This window comes from Cebidichthys violaceus, unplaced genomic scaffold (genome assembly GCF_023349555.1).
Source record: "Cebidichthys violaceus isolate CVI_PGR_0920_01 unplaced genomic scaffold, fCebVio1.0.p SCAF_17, whole genome shotgun sequence".
In the NCBI taxonomy this organism is placed as follows: domain Eukaryota; kingdom Metazoa; phylum Chordata; class Actinopteri; order Perciformes; family Stichaeidae; genus Cebidichthys; species Cebidichthys violaceus.
This window is the reverse complement of record NW_027176340.1, coordinates 7,828,466-7,847,439: the sequence shown is the minus strand read 5'-3', so window position 1 is coordinate 7,847,439 and position 18,974 is coordinate 7,828,466. Positions and strand designations below refer to the sequence as shown.

Below are 18,974 nucleotides of genomic sequence, written 5' to 3'. Positions count from 1 at the left end.
CAAGCAAAGCTGCTTAGCCTGTGTCACCCATTTTTTGTATTTACGTCTCTGCCAACCCCTCCCCTTCGCTCCACATGTATTCTCCCTCTAAACACAAACAAAATAGGTTGTGCTGCCAACTCTCGAATGGGATCAAATCCAACCGCAGTTAAAAGGCTTAGGTTAATCTGATTTTCTCTGTGGTTCCACCGAAAGCAAGACCTGAGCCAGGGAGCTGACACTCCATGAACGAGACTGGTTGATAACACAGCACACAACAGGAGACAAAGGAACGCTCCTCATTAGCTTAGTAAACCGGGGGTTGATCTGACGTATTAAAAGTGTGACAGTTAAGGTTGTGTGTGTGTACAGCATGTGTGTGGGTGTGTGTAGCGTGTCTTTTTTTCCTTGTAGCATGCGTCTGTGAAGCGACAGGCATGTACAATTGTCTTTATGATATAATTTGTGGTAAATGGAAAGCGTAAGCAGATTCAGCTGAGATGGACATCCAGACTGACAGACAAGAGGGAAGCGATGAATGCAACGATTTTTACTGTTGTGGGGAAATGTCCCCAAATGGGAGGCGAGTCCCCACAACGTCACTGTGAAAACAGCTTTTGATCCCCATCACACAATAAATACACACAAACACACGCATACAAGAAAAAAACAAAGTAACATAAACAAATTACTTGCTGTCCTGTGTTTTTATAGAACGTGTCACATAGGTAAAAAAAACACCACCACCAACGGAAAACACCAAGTACGTGATGGTATGTGCCTTGTTCCACTGACAGCTTGATTGATTGATTTTATGTACAAAATAAATTACTGTTTACTTATAATTAGCCACAATCAAGTCCTGCTATCCATCAACTGATACTCATTATGACTTATGAGTGGGTTTTAGCTGATTTGCAATGTCAACATGGAAAAGTTGTCAACCTTGAGCCAAGCAATTTCACAGTTGATTCAATTGAAAAATAAAAGGAGTTGCCAGTGTAGCAGGCCTTTAAAAAAGGTGAAACAGGCTAGACACTGAACAAACAGCAATAACCCTGTCTTACTTCCGATTTCCTTTTTACAGAGGCCAGATGAAGTGAGCAAAGGGCTCTGGGTCCTCCAGAGGCATATGCATTAGGCAAAGAAGGTACAGCTCGCCGTTGTTTAACTTCTATTCCAGGTGAAAGAAAAATTGACTCAATTATACATACTTCCAAGAGCTGTTGCCCTGTCCAAGTGAAAAAACAAGATTAACAACATGCTGGGGAGGTGAAACTAAATTGAAGCTTGTTTTACAAGCAGACATCTGTTGGCTGAGGCTTATATCTCTGGGCCCATCCTTTGGCAGCTTGTTTTGGTGAATAAATAAATAAGTGCATCCTGGGAAGGCCCCTTCCCCACTTCTTAGTAAACTATGTTAGTTAAAATGTTCTACAAATATATTTCCAGTTGTAGACTTCATGTCAGTACTACTGTACACATCAACAGACCTGCTTTGAGCAGACAATGAGATGAGATTTAATGTGACATCCTTGACTATTATTGGTTGGATTCCAAGCTGACACTTGGTAAACATGGTTTTGCACAAAGCTGGAAACAAAGCACAGATGCAAACAATTATTAACAATGTTAGCGTTTGTGAAATGTTAATTGAAACAATTATTTTACGTGCTAGTGCATTGGCTTTAACTGCTGCTTTACCCTTATTTTAATTTGATATGCACATTTAATTATTTTACACTGGCCTGTATCTAATACCCAGACCAACTGCACAGACAACTTTATGTGAATTACTAAAATATCATATTAATTAGAATCAAATAAGTTGTGCTAAGACTGTGTGACTCTGCTGTGTGATAATTAATGACAAGAGAAAGTATAGCAGATAATGAATTGGGCTAAGTTAGCCCGGCATTGCTCACATGCTGCCTCAAACAAACCTAAATACATGCAACCCTTCTACAGTGTCATTTCTGCTCCTATTGTGAGGTCAAAAGTATAACTTTTGATAATAACAATGGTTTATGTGCTTGTAGCTGTGTCTGTCTGTCTGTGTGTGTGTTTGTGGCTGATATTTCAGAAAGTGGCACAGAGCTCTTTTAAGTTGCAGAGGCAGAATGAGGAGAGCAAAATATGCATCAATTTATTTATGGCAGAGATTCATAAAGGCTGTGTGACAACATCTTGTTTGCTCCAAATCCCTGTGCAAGTGCTGGCTTGAATATCGGACATGGCCAAATTGCTCTGATTGGACAGTTGCCAAACAACTTGATTACCTCTCAAGAGACCGAAGAGTTTTCGGTGAGGGCAGAGTGCCAGCATCTCTGATTTTTTTCTTAGAGTACTGTGAATCAAAATTTCACTTATTGATGAGAAGAAATTCCGTAGCATTAGACTGACTTCAGTTTACAAGAAAAAATGTTTGGTTCATCACTGTTGATCCTGTCATTACATTCACGTTTATTGGTCTCACTTCAATGGAAAGGTGTATATATATGATGTACGAGTAATTCATTCAAGTGATTTGCTCATTCACTTCTCTCTCTGAGTTGAAAGGCCCACAATAGAAAGGCTCTATCCTTGCCATTAATCAGAGAAAAAAAATACTATACGAACACCAACGCTCTGCACCAGCGCAGACAAAGCACAAAACATTTTCTTCACACCACTTACTCCATTTTCAAAGGTAAAAATGCATTGACTGCCAGCAACTACAGGAAAACTTTTTTTTTTTTTATATTATTCTGAAAATAACATAGAGCAGAAAATTGTTTCCCCCATGCCCCCAATGGTTACCCCTGAGGGTGAAAATGAGCATTAGAGAGCCTTTGACCCAAAGCAACACATTTTCATTCAATCTCAGCAGCCGACTCTGACAGAGCTCCCCACAACAACATACAAAAAGAGACTCTACAGAGAATACAAAAAAAAACTGGGATACAAAAATTGAGCCGACGAAAATAAACAAAAATGAACAGATATTCTCAAACGTTCCTGTCAGACGGCCACTTGCAGATAGACAGTCATAAGCACAGAATAAAAGACAATTTGGTGGACAGACGCACGGACGGCAATGAAGCTGAATGTCAAATTCTCCTGTAGGTCTTTGGATCTTTGGTTTGTAATTACATTGTGAAATATTTCTCTACATTTCTCTCTAATGAGAGCATTAAACACCTTTTATTTTACAATGCTGAGAGTCAGCAATGATCTTTTTGCTGGAAGACTAATCATCTCAGTGTGATTAGGAGCTGAAGGTTAATGTGGGCTCTCGCGAATGGGAGAGGGAGCAAGGTGGGAGTGAGGGAGAGCAGACCAGACAATGTTCTAGAAAGGCACAGGCGGGCGGCGTTGCGGAGGCACAGGGGGGCTATAAGTGGTTAACAGTCTGTGGATCAAGGGGAGGGGAGGCCTGAGTCTCATTACACATGTAAATGCAGCTTCCAGCATGGAGGCCCCACTTTAAAGCCTTGCTTTTTTTTAATTATTCCTTTGCTCTGCACATGATAATTGGGTTTAACTTAGCCCAAGGCCTGTTGGCTGCATAAGGAGAATAAAACACCCTAATGACTTTGTCCCTTTTAATGGTGATACAGGATCAGATATAACCATAGTATTACCGTCTTGTCTTGATTTTTCAAACAGGGTCCCATAGATTGATTGGTGCTATTGATGCAACATAAAATGTGTCACCTGTTTGCCATTTAAGAATTAATGTTCATCTGTGCTGTATCACTTTTAGTGTGACATGATTTAACAAAAAAATAGGTAGAGAACTACCATAAGCAGAACTACATTTCATTGACTGTTTAGCTTTTGTAATGGAACAAATTCATGATTGATTGTTTTTGAGAAAAAGTTAATTAAATTGAATGCAGAAATATTTTTACAAATTCTGTATCCACTCAGATGGGAATTCCCCAATTCCACTATATTTAGTTTAAACAATCACAGCACTGACATAAATAAAAAATGCCAATATTGAAAAGTGTGAAATATGAATTGTAAATGGCCTTGCTTTTCTATAGCGCCTTTCCTACCTTTCTGACAACTCAAAGCTACTGACTTTTAATCTGCATCAAGCTTGAATACAAATTTTAAAAACTAAGAAAATGAATATATTCTTTGGAAAACTGTTTATTTATGGCCCTCTTTCTGACAGTCTTTGGCAAATTGTGCCATTGCCTGAAAGCTGAGTTATAAATTGCCATCGGTATTAAGTGTCAGACAGAGCATAATGTGCAACTGAAAATAATACAAACCAGAAATATGGAAATAATACAGCAGTTGTAGACAGACAAGAACATGGCTGGTGGGTGTGTGTAGGACAAAACAGCTCAATACAAAAATATCTGTGATAAAATACTGTAAACTCTTGACTTTTGACCATAGGGCGTTATCCAGCAACTGCACCGTAGACAATATTTGTCTACAGTGTCATCAGTGTCATAGGAAGTGTGTACGTTGTAGGTCATGCCTGAGCAACTTCAATTTGCCAATGACGCCTTTGGTTGAAACCTTGAATTTAGAATATTCTATCACAGATACTCTATGTGTACCTCAGGACAAAACAGAATAAATCTCAACAGTACATTGTGATATGGTCTTTTGCTCTGCTGTATCAATGCACTGGCACAGATATCACAAATCTAACTTGTGATGCTGAAGTACAGGTGTACAGGTTTGTTTACTCCTTACATGTTATCTTACACGCTTCTGCTTTCTGGCAGTTTTGCCAGTTTATGGCTTTTACATTTAAATGACCACACGCATGTATTTGTTACTGTTAGTGTGTTAAAAGGCTCAGACTCAATTTCCTCATTTTGTTGTGACACATCATTGAAATCTTCTATTTTACTCTTCAGTCTTTTTACTATCCTTTCACATGCTACATATTATTGTAGGTGAGTCTCTTGCAATATGTTACACATAGAATGGCTCTATCGTCATGGTTCAAATGGTTCGTCATTTAAGTCCGGGGAAACTTGATGTCAATATCTAAATCAAGAAAAATGCTGGTGGAAGGCCGGTACTACACATTAGATAAGCTGGTGACCATGCTGTCGTCTGTGACTCACCAATTTAATCTAAATGAAATGAGCTCACAGAACAAAGAGTTCTTAGTGTCAGACACCTTCATTGATGTAGATCAACACTTTTCTTCTGTCTATTCCTATTTTCAGTTAAGATAGAGGTCAGAGTCGAATAATGCTTTAACAATGTGTATTTTTTGAATAGTGACCAATGAAAAATAAGAATATTAACAATTGTTTCTCTTTTTTTAACTTTCATGATGTTTGATGTAATGATACATTTATTGGAATGGAGCAATGTAACTTTGATATTTGTGGGTAATTGTTTTATGTATGAATTACGTACTTGCAGTATGCACTTCTTCCTACAGTACTATTGTGATTAATGTGTATAATGCAAAAATCAATTACGGATGCTATCATACTACCCCTTCATCTCTACACAGTACACTTCATCTCGCTTCACATCAATAACTAGCTTTGAGTTTTGTACACTAATAAATGTGGTGTGCTCAATATTGCGTGGGCTGTGCACTGTTTTTGGTGCTGCCTTTCAATCTGAATTACCCGCAGGTAATAGGATTCTTTGTGGCATTGTTACAAGTATTTGTTTATTATGCTGTTAATGTAATTCATTAGTGCTTTGGCACAGTGCTGTTTCTTCAAGTGCCTTAACTCCTGCCTTCAATATCATCAACACAAAATCAATCTGTGACGGTAACTTCACAATATTTAGCTTTAACATGTTGCTCAGTTGACTTCAGAAATTTACAGATGAAATTCTATCTGGGAAAATACATATGAAATTACTAGAAAAACTTACCTGGCCTGGTTTGGCATCTTCACAAATAGAGGCTTCGTACGGTGTGGCCAGTTCAGGAGGATTGTCATTTACATCCAGAATCCGAATGCTCACTGCTGAGTGGGACGCCATGGTGTGGTTATCTACAGGAGAGACAGAAAAAAAGACACATCAACGCCATCCGTCTAGGCACATTTTAATAGCGTAAAGAGCTGTGGCAGATGTGTTTTTGCATGACATTATAGTTGCATTTGATATATTTAAAACATGAATATCCAACCATTTAGTGGTTGGATAAAGTAAGAGTACACGATAACACATAACTGGCAACTGATCGGCTGACGTTCTGATCTTGGATGAACTGTTACTCAAATAAGAGGCTGTCTACACTGAAAGCATTTCAGTCACAGTTTTCAGTTGTGCATCTTGAGCACATCCGACGCTAAAATGATTTTGCTCGAATCAATAAGCTGTATACACAGGCTGCATAAAAACCCAAGTTTCATTATGCTTTACGCAAGTAGCTGCAACTCAAAAACAGATTTTTACTCTTGCCTGCGAGCACCACCAGATTCTGACATAAGACACTGGTGTAGACAAGGTGTAAGAGTCCATGGGCAAGACCATCAATGCTCTTCTGGTCTGCCTTTGGTATGAGCAAGACAAGACTCCGATGGATGCAATTTCCCACAAGAAAGAAGCATTGTGGCTAAGTGCTGAACGGTTTAACTCAAATGCCTCCTCAATTGCACCCATTACCTGAATAACACTTTCTGGCACCAGTGAGTGACATGAAAATGAAAAATGCCCTTGTTGTTTCTAAGTCCTCTCTATACCATAAGGACATTACAGTATAGAACTATTTAGAGTGCAAGAAGCCCACCTCAGCACAATAATGACAAATCAATGCAAATGTACCTCTGTAATTTAATTTCTCATGGCATTTTCAAAGAGATAAAACACACCAAAAAACACCACAATGCACTCTCAAGACATTTTTCTTAATAGGCCAAAATAAAAATGTGGGGGTGGAGAAGATTATATAATTAGTACGAGCAAAACCCACTATCTCGGCTTCTCCTTGAATCTTAAATCCCATTTGTAATCATATGATAATGTCTGAAGGAGTTTCCATTTTATTCATAAAACACTATGTACAGTACAGGAGGGAGCCTGAGGCCCCCAGCATGTTTGTACGTCTGTGTGTGCGTGCGTGTGTGTGTGTGTGTGCGTGTGTGTGTGTGAGGTGAGTAACAGAGGAAGAGAGAGAACATTATTTCTGTGTTAAATGAGTGATCTGTTCACTTCAAGTGTTGGTCTGGATATCCTGGTTAATTAGAGTACATAGCTCATGAATAAATCAGTATACACAGCTGTCACCACCCAGTTCATGCACCCTACAGAAATTGTAATGACATGCAGCTACTGACAATTATCCAATGATGAGAAAAACACACATAAATCCTTGCAGTAAAAAGAGCTCCAGTGAATGAAGTTAAAGAGTTGCAATTATGTAAATATTGCAAATTGTTAAGTGCAATTCGGTGAACTCACTCTTATGAATGAGTACCTTCACTTTGTGAAACGACCGATGCATGTACTTGTGAAAGCTAAATTAACACTTAGAAGTGCTCCAGGTTAGTGTTTGCTATTTTAATGGATAGTTAATTACAAGTAACTTAGTATTGCAATTAGATAAACTGGCAGTGCTTTAAATCTACTAAATATAACTATACCTTTGTTTGCATCAAAAGGTTCCAGGCAGTGTTTGAAAATCAATAAATATTGTGTCTAAAAATTAGCAGAGTACAGAACAAAAATAATCATTTAGACACCCCGCCTTTTCCAACATAATTGTAGCATCTATTGCTTTTTCAAGTGGAATAAAAAGGGAAATAAAAAGTGTTTATTCGCAAAACTATGCAGCTGTAATTATTAAGAAATTTAAAAAAAGTTAACTTTGTCTTTGACAAAGAGGTCACTAAACATAATCAACCCATTCCTGCATGTTTAAAAGTTGGCCTCAATTTGAGAAGTAGGAAACAGGGGATTGTCTGCTCCGGCGAGCTGAATGTTTGGTAACCTCTGGTTGAAGTTAACATGTTATATTCTGAAGTTTTTCACAACTGGGCTCAGGCTTTGGAGACTAAAACTGATAGGTAAAGACCACCTTAGGATAGAAATAGGTGAAGGTAGTGAATTTGATATAAGTTCCATAAAAGCCCATACTGGTTTTCATACATTGAAATCCAATTATTCAATTTTGAAATGTTAGTTGCACAGTAATAAAATAAGAAATTAGGCAAACTTACCCCTCCTTTGCATTGCTTGCTAAAATGTTATCCTTGGGAAGTCTGAGCCAAATGCCCGAAGAAAAAGTTAATACAAGTCCTGAGAGAAAACAATATCCATGAGTGTTTCATGATCCCTATCACACCGATATGGATCAGTATGGAAACTACAACTACTGTTGAACGTTGGTAGACCTCGTAATACTACTGGCTTTGCCACTGTAAATAAACGTGTAACATAAATAAACAATCAGCACTCTTATAAAAAAAATATGTGTATTGTTTGGACTGTTGCAAGAGGTAACTTTTTAGGAACAACTTCAAATTGGTAGTTTGACTAATGATTCATCCTGTTAATAACTGCCACTGGAGACTGGACTGATGTCCTTAGAAAGAACCTAAACTCCTCTACTAAGTCATTTTTGTATTATTTTCACTCCTCTAATCTGTGTCTTTACAGCAATTTTCAAAATAAGTGTTCCATAAAGAGGACATTAAGGCTCAACGGGTGACATGTTTAGAGGCGTGTTTGCTTTAATTGATAAATCTCCTCCACACCCAGCCATGGTAATTTCCCGGCTGGGTGATATCAAGGGTAAAATTCAGACTTAAAAAAGTTATAGGAAACTGTTGGTGAACTCAGAGACACTGTGTCTATGATTTTCTGAGGGTCTACGAGCAGCACAGAGAGCATAGCTGATGCCAGATGACACACAGGTGGGCCACAGGTCAGATAGAAAAAAGAGACAAAACTGACTTACAAAAACAGCCCTGCAAATCAGTAATCAACAGACTTTTTTTGGACAAAGTCAAGCACTCTCCCTCTATCTCACCACACAGTTCTGCCCAATATTGGCACAGCAGCTAATGCGAATGCTGGTCTCAACTAATAGCATAATCCTTACATCAATGCAGGGTTATAATTGACTGCTTTTTGCCAGAGCAGCAAGAACATAAATGCACAGAGTGCTCCACCAGTGCTAAATATCTCCTCTGTTCTCCTCTTCCTCTAATTTCGTCTTCACACTGTGCTGCTGTCCCCGCTGTGTCGAAATGAAAACCAGCAATCATCGGATGTTACACATTTTACATTTCAATTCCCAGAATTGAAAACAGATGAAACAATATGAGACTGCCCCGCCTCTATCCATCCCAAACTCCCTTCATGGGGAAAAAGAGTTATTCAGTGAGACAGGTTCATTCATCTGGACCAAGTGGCGTCGTTCTAAATCGGTCTTCAGATACAGAAGAAGAATAAAAGAATTTCAACAGATTATTGGCATGCTCTGCATCTGTGCGGCACTCACCAGCTGTTGCAAATCTTTCAGAACGACTGTATAATAGATCTCTCAAGCACTGCATTATACTGACATAACTTCAGGGAAGACAGAGGACATGAAAGTGTGTGTGGATGTCTTTGAATACATGTGCGTGTCTGCATGTGTGTGGGTGTGTGTCAGGAGCCGCATGCTCCTTGTGACCAAATGGCTCATCTTCTTTGCTGGGGGAAACACTTTGGTTTAAAATGTCACTTTTGTCAGTAGGGGAAATTCAGAATACAAATGTACTCAGTAGCGTCTGCTTCTGGTCTCTTTACTGAGCCACAGGGCCTGTCATGTAGGCACAGAGGCTACGAAATATTATGGTCATTTTTCCTCAGCTACAATGTTACAATATTACACAGACTCACTAGTGTACAACCACAATATCTTCATCACAGTTTGAGTTTTTGTGTGTTAAAGAATTAACAGCTGTAAATGCTTTGTAAGTAACAAAACAAAACATTTCAGGAGCGTCTGAACACACTGAATAATGGAAATATTCATATTTGCTTTTCACAAAAGATAACAGATTCAGGTGCTGGTGACAGCCGCTCATACTATTACAATATTCAGCCAACAAATATGGAAAATAACTTCCACCACCATCAAGATTAAACAGGTTTAGCAACAGGGAATACACACGTCTGATCCAAGGATAATCAAAACATGCTTCTAAATGCATAGGTTTTCTCTCTGCTGCTTTTCATTCTTTTCCATGACAAAAACAACTCAACGGACAAAATGAATGTAAACAATAATCTTGCTAAACCTATAGCACCAATCTAATACATCCCAATTGGACTTTCCATCCAAACACCAAGTGAGACATGCTCACTGTAAACTCTACTATACACACTAATTGATGCTTTATACAGTAAACATCACAAAAAAAGGTTGTGCTCCAAAAATCAAACCTCATCCAGATTCATATTCTTTTGTCGTGGTCAAACAATGAGATGTAATTAAAGGAACAGTGTGTAACATTTGAGGGGGATAATATCAGTAATTATGTTTTCTTTTCTATATTAATCCCAACATCTCACTTTGTAATACAAGATAAAAGAGTTTTTTCGATTTCACTTTTATAAAGCTGGGGCCTGTACCGCAAAGCAAGTTCTACATACCAGGAATATATTTGCATTATCTTCACTAACGCTAACAAATGCGATCTAAGCGGCCCTATGACCGTGGTTATCAACCCAGTATGTCAACCAAGTGTTTTTTAATTGGACTATAAGGGCGTTCACCAGCATGTTTGCAGGGTGTGACGAGTTGCAAATATGGACAAGATAACCGTAAGCAGTACCGCATATTTTACAAGTGAAAAGCAAACTATATTATTAGACAAATACAAGTTAAACACATAATTCAGGCTAGAAAGACAGCTGGCAAAAAATTTGCTGAATGTACTTATAATGAAAAATAATAATAATTAGTTTGTGTATTCCTTTAAGCTAATGTGTTGCTTCGATGTATTCTTATAGTACAGAAGGCTGCTTTATGCATCTCAGTGGGGAAATTATGGCTTATTTAACAATTTTAGCTTTCAGCTGCGACTTTCATATTTTATAATCACCTACAGCATACATAAAAGAACCCCTAGCAAAGTAGCGGGAGGCAATGCATGAATTCTGCATTACTGTAAGTGCATGACTCCGGCATGTCACACTGCAACATACAGCTTAAGAAGCTAACACACATAAGCAAATATATTATAGCAATATATGAAAATATATCATTTTGTGTTATTGTGTTGATATAAATGTAATTTATGGTGCTGTCAGATTGCTGCTAGACAACCCTGTTAAGGTGCGTGTTGCATGTAGGAGACCTTTACATTTACATTTACATTTTTTCAATACATTTTGACTTTTGGACTTCACAACATTTTGAAACAATAGGAAAAACACAAATCAGAAACAATCCTACGTAGCCACCACTGCAATCTAATTCTACAAGTAGTATAATACCAAAAGAATATTAGAAGTAGGGATGTACCGAATAGTTCAAAGCTTTATTTATAACGTTGACATTCAAATTTGACAAAAATTAGGCTACACTTAGTCTACTTCCTGCTTTGAATTATAGCCTATTTATTTTTTAACTGCTCCCAAGTCCGATTCACACCACCGGGGTTGCAGATGAAAGAATAAGATAAAGATATTGTAATACACGCCATTCGAATACATCTAAACAACACATAATGAAAACACTCATGCAATTATAGCTAGATCTATGGTGCACTATGGGGCAGTGATATTATAGGCCTGTTAATTTACGCATTCATACAGTCTGTGTTCTTTTACCAGCTGTCCTTTCTGCATTTGGCAGTTTAAACTGTGTTGCTTTTATCCTGGATTATGACTTTAAAATTCTTCATATTTATCTAGCATTATTACACACCGCTAAGAAGTGAACCCCTGTCGTAGAACTAAAAAAAAACTGTTTTAAACCTGTTAAAACCTTGCCAACCACAAATCCTGCTTCATAGTACAAGGCCTTGGGCAATGCTGCCAGAGTGGCATTTTCCAGAAAGGAAATCTTCAATATCCAATGTTTGTTTGACAACAGAGAATTAAACTGGCAGTGATCGTAACCTCCCAGAGTCTTTGCCAACACACCTCTGCTGGTGACTGAAAACTCATCAGTGGGGTGCTCTTTTGGTTTTGGCAATGAGGTTCAACCCGGGTTTCGAAAACTCGTCGAATGCTTCAATGTGAAGTTATTTCACATCCCTCCAGAATAACATGCTGTTTTTGCGAGGGACAAATAAGTAATGGTACGCAGTGCAATAATGTGATTATTAACATGTTGCACTCCAGTGGCGGATGCCTCAACTCTAATCAAAACTTACTGAGTGGAGTTTTAATCATCAATGCAGAGATGATGATGCAACCAAACAAAAAAGTTCACTTCATATTCATCTCAAGGAAGACTGCTACCCTATAAAGCACATAATTAGACAACAAACAACATTTACATAACCCTGATGACCGTCACGTCTATGTAACCATTCATCTTTACATTATTCTGAGACTTACTCTGTGGCCTTGAATGCTATAATTTCCCCCCCAAGCACAAATAAATGATGTCAACCTAGAAAAACAAAACACATCATACAACTGTTTGAGTATTCAGGATCTCCTCCTCCTCTGCAGCTACCCTGACAGTAAGGACATGTAAGTAATTATATAACAGGACAGACGAACAGTACACATCAACCAGGTCACAGCCTCTGGTCCCTGATTACACATCTCCTCACCCTTGTTGACAGATGTGCGTTGCACCACAATAGCATCTAATACATTAATCCAAGCAGAGCCCTTTAAACTCTCTGTGGTGCATAGTTTATAAGAAATAGCATGCCATGTTTGGTGAAATTTAGTCTAACTTTGACGCCCAGTCATATGTGAAGCACGTTTTGCAGTCCACAAATAGGTTTTACTTCTTTTTTTCTTACCTCTTTAGATCTGTTTTCGTTTGCATTTTCCAACTGTGATTGAAAAGAGACACTTATCTCCCTTTTTATAGAGGGAGGAGAATAATGTTCTAACGGTAATAAAAATCAAACGGTGTAGCATTTGTTTGCCAGACAGTAGGTGAGAAAAGTTATGCTGTAGAAAATGTCTCTTCCCTGCAACAGTGCAAAAGATAAAGACTTTCCAGCTTGGTATCTTTTTGCCCTCAGGGTGATGCTCTTTTTTTCCCACCTGCCTGTCTGGGTAAAAAAGCAGTTTTGCAAGGTGATATCATACTTGCTATCAGTTCTCGAAAATTATATGTCAATCTAACTTACCCTGATATGTTTCTATGGAGAAGACTGTCAGGAAGTACGAGTACCCCAGCTAGTGACAGTGCAGTTAAATGCTCCCCCTGTACTCAGGAGATTCTGTGTTCTGTGGAAGGGAGACAAGTACTATACAGATGAAAGGTTATTCCCTCTACAGTGACAATATTTGTAGAAAGAGATGCTATCAGGTGCTACTTTTAATTGGATGAATTTGAGGACATGCTGTGCATAAGTGTATATTTGTGTTCGATTGGTGGGGTATCATCACAGTGCAGTCTGGTCATACTTTTGCTTGAATTAAAACTTATTTTCTTTGTGCACCGCACAGACTCAAGTGTGGTAATTGACATTTAGTGTGTTTCTTACAGTTTTTTAGTGGGGGTTAATCCTAGGGCATAGACTCCTAGCATTGTCCGAAAGCTGCTGTCACTTGTCCAATACTGATACAGTGGCAATGCAATAGTTCAAAGGTCAGTAATAGACTGGGGGAATAATTAAGAGTTGTGCCACAAAACTGTAGTTTTAACAATGTCCTCATACAAGTTGACCTTGTGGCTCAACAGCCTTAATGAGCAGGGGGACCGAAGAAAAAATAAGAGAAGAACAAAATCATTATTTTGAAAATGAAGTCCTTTCTTAAAATACTCTTGCTAGCTGCCTGCAAGTCCCTTCCCCCCTCTATTACATCTCTCTTGTGGCCCTTTTTTTCTTTCTATCTCTTTGTATTTTTCTCTGTCTCCTGTCTGTTCATGTAAAACTCTCAGGACTCCGTGAGCTAACTGGTGATAAAGAAACATTCTGGATGGGAATTCTGATGCCGTTGACCACTGACTCCGTCTGTCGGGATGTTTCCTTGGAAGGCAATGTGAGAGGCTTTATCTATCAAGTGCAGGCATGTGTTTATGTCTGATATTGGAAGGGTTAGGGCCGCTTGAAATGTTCAATTAACATTAAAATGTGCCTATGACATAATGCCAAGCACAAAGAAGAGGAGAACAAAAGCTCCCAAATTGCTCTGGGAATTCAGTTTGAAAAAAAATGGACTGAGAAAGTCTAATTTTGTCTTAATGTTTGTGTTGGGTGAGTGCTTAGTGTTCAGTTTAGGCTGTATTGATTATTAGAACATCAAAATCTGAGGCTATATGAGAGAGGAGCAAATATGAAGACATTATAAAATCAGCTTTGTTTTTGTGCATTGTTTCCTGTGTGATAGTGAAAAACCAGTTAGATTCTGAATGCAATCTCCTCTGCTTTCACTGCAATCCCAAAATCACTTCATCTGTATGAGATTGAAAAAAGTGAGGGATACCAGGCCTCCTCATTTTCTCAAGTTTACTTCTAATGGTTTAGTAATAACTTCCCAGCTCCCCAAAGTTATTACATTCTTTATTCTCTTTGCTATGGCAAGAAGACCAAAGAGATGAAAAAAAAATGTAAGCGCTTCCTCCTTTTTCAGTGATGTTTGTCAGCTCTAAGAGAAGCATTAAATGATTACTGTATTTTCCACCTGGTATCAGAAAGATGACATTCATGGCTACTACTGAGGACTATGGTGTCTTTGATGAGTTGGCAGAACATATGAAAACCAGCTAAGTCGTGAAGTTGAACGGCATACAGTTGTAGCAACTCATAGTGTAATGAACGATCATAATCTAAACCATGAGTGCATTATTTTCTAACAGTTATAACTGCATAATGTAATATGTTATTACATTATGAGAAAATAATTCCATTATAAACTACGCACAATGACATGTTGAATAATGTAATTATAAAAAAAGGCCAGTAGCCTGGCCGGCCTGCCTGCTGAGTGCCGCCCAAAAATTCAAAGCAAGCAGCTAGCAACGGTGGGGTAACCTCCGATGCTTCGATGTGATTCTTCACTGCGATGAGAGCAAGCTGGAGTTTCAGATTGATGCCGTAGCTCTGCCCCTGCCACCAATGTTCCACCGCTTCCTTCGGTCATCCATGCTGACTCCGATAATGACGACAATATCTCATTATCACCATTAACTTAATGAATGCATGCTTTCATGTCGAGGTGGCTCCAAAACAGAGGAAATGTATGAGTTTCCCCGTCCAGAGGATAGCCTATGAGTACAACAGGCAGCTGTTTTGCTAGTCCCTGGTCCCCTGCACCTACGGAACATGCGTTGCAGCTGCTACACAACCATGACATGAGGGTCTTCTTTTATCTCAGTGACCTCACCGTCATGGCCAAGTCCCCCTGACTGGGGAGAGTGATTAGTGTTGTTTCAACCATCAACCTCCTTGAGCTATATGTAGTGTTCTTGGTCCTCCAGCACTTCAGACCCCTGATACGAGGGCGATGGTGAGGACCGACAAACCGCACCACTGCGGCCTATATCAACAGGCTGGGTGAAATTAGTTTCGATGCCCTGTTGGGTATGGCGGAGAGCCTGTGGTTGTGGGCCTCAGAGCACCTGTTGTCTCGGAAGTCTCTCCACAGTCTAGAGAACGAGGGTGATGTGTTCATGTCGAGAGGCTGACACCTACCAGACGAGTGGAAGCTTCACCCAGAGGTGGAAAAGAGAAAGTGGATCTGTTTGCTAAACCCCCTCTGGCCGCTGTAGTTCACACGAGCACAGCAGGATAATCCATCCCTGGCGGTAGATACATTTGTACATGTGCCATGGCCAAAAAAGCTGCTTTACGCTTTTTTTCCACACACTCCACTCCTCCTGTTGGCGAGTGAGGCAAGAGCAGTTTTAAGTCATTCTGGTAGCCCCAGGTCGCTGCTCGGCGCTCTGGTATGCGTACATTCCTAAGATGATGGCCCAGCCCTGGACCTGGACCCTAGTTCTGGAAGGCTCTGTCTCAGGAGGCGGGTGCGATAGGTGCGTTGCCCACCCTGGGCCATCCTCTCCAGGCTTGGCTCCTCAGAGGGACAGGCTGAGGAGGGCTTCACTGTCTTTGTAGGTTGTGCAGACCATCCAAGCGGCAGGAGCGGGATTCACCATTGCATGTTAGGGGAAAAGTGGTCAGGGTTCCAATGCAGATGCATGGAAAGGAGGCTAGATCCCCTGTCCTGCAGTTGGGTCTATTCATTTGGTGGATAGAGGGCTGTCTCATGCCAATGTTTAAGTGTATACAGCAGCCATTTCTTCCTGCCACCAGACCAGCCTTTGGCCACCCTCTCATGGTGCTGTTCTATCAGAGGGTCAGTAGACAACGCACGGTGATACCTGCCTCCCCCAATGGCAGTGAAGGGTCTCTTTGAGCCTCTGGAATATTCCTCTCTAAAGGCGTTGTCCTTCAAAACAGCTTTGCTGCTTGCACTGACCTCAGCTGAAAGAGTGTGTGACAGTCCTGTAATCTGTAGTCTGTGCATCCCAGTTGCTTGCTGCCTTATGGGGACTATAGCTAGGCTACCTTCAGACCAAATCCCTCCTTTGTTTCAAAGAACTTAAGGAGTTCTTTTTGGTCAAAAGTTATACAGCTAAATGTTTTTTGTCTATGTGGGGGACAGGGAGACAAATTTACATCTGCTTTGCCCAGTTTGTGCATTGGCATGTTATGTTGAACACACAGCCCCCAACAGACGCAATGAACAGCTGTTCATGTGCTTTGATAATGTTGTTGTCGGTAAAGCCCTATCCAGAAAATGCCTAGCATAATGGCTTTGTAAGTACATGTTCCTTGCCTATAAGCAGACGGAAAGAGACCCTCCTACTGTGGTCTGCGGACATTTGACCTGCAGCTTGGCAGTGTTGGCGGCCTAGTCTGGTGGGATGTCAAGAATATATGTATGGCAGCTTCCTGTTTGATGCCTTCTCCATTCATAAGTATATATACAGATGTTTGAAGGAGATGTTTTCACAGCAATAAATAATAGATATAAGAGAGGGAATTATGACCTGTTTAACTTCCTAACACTAGCTCTAAGCAGAGTACTATACAAATCCAATCCGGCCAAATCCAAGATTCTTTTATGAATAAAAATGCAATCTTTTATTTCTTAATCATTTGAATGGTGTGTTTTTATGCTAATAACACTGACTTCAGAGAGGTTGACATTATATTTGGGGCCTGGAGCCTTGTCTACCAGCTGCTATAACAAAAAATAATATGTGTTGGCCAATGCGGATCATCAGCAATCGGTAATTGGTATTGGAGGCAAAAACACGTGACCTGGGCATTTTAAAATTTTGACATTTTAAAATGTGTTCCTTTTTTTCTTATGTGCTGATCCTAACCGATGATACAATTTGAACTGTGACTTTAAGGATCAGTTGCAACCCTATTAGAATGGTTTCAATAATCAAAATAGTGCATATTAAAAAATAGCTAATTATTACACAATACGATGAAATTATTATTATTATACTTTTTTTGCTTATTTTATAATGTCATAATCATATCATAATGAAATAGTATTACATCATGCACAAAACCTTAAGTAGGTTACATCCTCATGGTTTCCTCAAAAGATGTGTTGAGTATTACATTATATTTACATTAGTGATTTTGATGACCGGTACATTACAGTATTTAAAACTACATCTTACATAAAATAATTCCATTATATGCAGACTATTGTACATTTGATTTACTTAAAGTTAATGATGTTGGCATTTTATGAGTTATTATTTCATTTTCATACAATGAAACTTACCGTATCTTGTTCACAGATGATACATTTAGTTTACTCTGCCTATTGAAGTGCTGTTCTGCTGCCCTACATTACTCTCCCATTTTCACAAAGCTGAAAGTCACAATATATTCTTCTGCTGTAAATATGCCAGAAGCTTTGGTAACTAATGATCACAGCAGTTTGAGGATGTCTGTCACCCCTTATCACTCTGGTGGGAGAAGACAAATGTTAGGAGAGCTAATTCAACATGCACAGTCTTCATCACTGGCAGGCACTGGGTAGGCAAAGCTTGCCAATCATCAGAGCAATTCTAACTTTCCTTAACTTTCAATAACTAGGCCGTGACTTTCTTAAACAAATACAAATGTTCTTTATTAGAGCAGTTTTAGTTGCCCCTTATCTATCCATGTTTTGTCATTGTTTATTTAGTTTTACCCGGGATATGAGAACATGAGTACATGGCTGCTATTAACTATAATTGTGAAGGATTATAAAGTTACATTTTAAATATTTGTTAATTTCATTGCTGTTATATTGGTGTTATCTTAATGGCACATTTCATCAAGGCTTTGTTTTGTCATCTTAAAATCTGCATGTCTCGTACAGTCAAAATGTTAACATTTATCTAAACAAATTTTGGCTCAGAATGTACCTGGTGGAAGTAATTATACATACTTGTTAAACTGGATTTTACACAGTATTTTCACCAACCTTGAGAATTTTAGGCAAGGTGAAAAGATAACCACTTAATAAGTAATATCACATTCCTCCCAACAGTATGAAGATGTACAAACCATATGTGTGATAAGCACAATTTGTGATAGGAAGTAATGTACCTGCTTCTACAGCCCTCACTGTGATATTGTGCCATCCTGCGGTCTCTCGGTCCAAAATCTTTTCCAGAGTGATGGCACCCGAATCAGGATCGATATGAAAGATCATCTCCTGGTCCGTGCTCCGATCGATGGAGAACCTGAAACAACAAACACAAGATAAGATATAGATGTTGAAGATGAGAAGCTATACGTGAGAGGAAGGTGAGAGTCAATAATTATACAGGAATCTCAATTTTTAAGTAATTTATTTAAGTTATTCATTTTTTTCTTAAAAAAGGACTTGGAGATTTTACTTTGGAATGC

General features: G+C 39.0%; 1 protein-coding gene across 2 annotated transcripts in view; it reads right to left on the bottom strand.

The window, feature by feature from the left end:
- The window catches only part of LOC137873926 (cadherin-22), a 162,619-nt gene that overhangs the window by 19,641 nt on the left and 124,004 nt on the right, over positions 1-18,974 (bottom strand). For both annotated transcript variants that reach the window (XM_068712440.1, XM_068712441.1), the window contains 2 exons: positions 18,672-18,808; positions 5,839-5,960 (listed from right to left, as the gene is read on the bottom strand). In XM_068712440.1, coding sequence (XP_068568541.1) covers positions 5,839-5,960; positions 18,672-18,808 — 259 coding nt within the window. The remainder of the gene's footprint in view (positions 1-5,838; positions 5,961-18,671; positions 18,809-18,974) is intronic.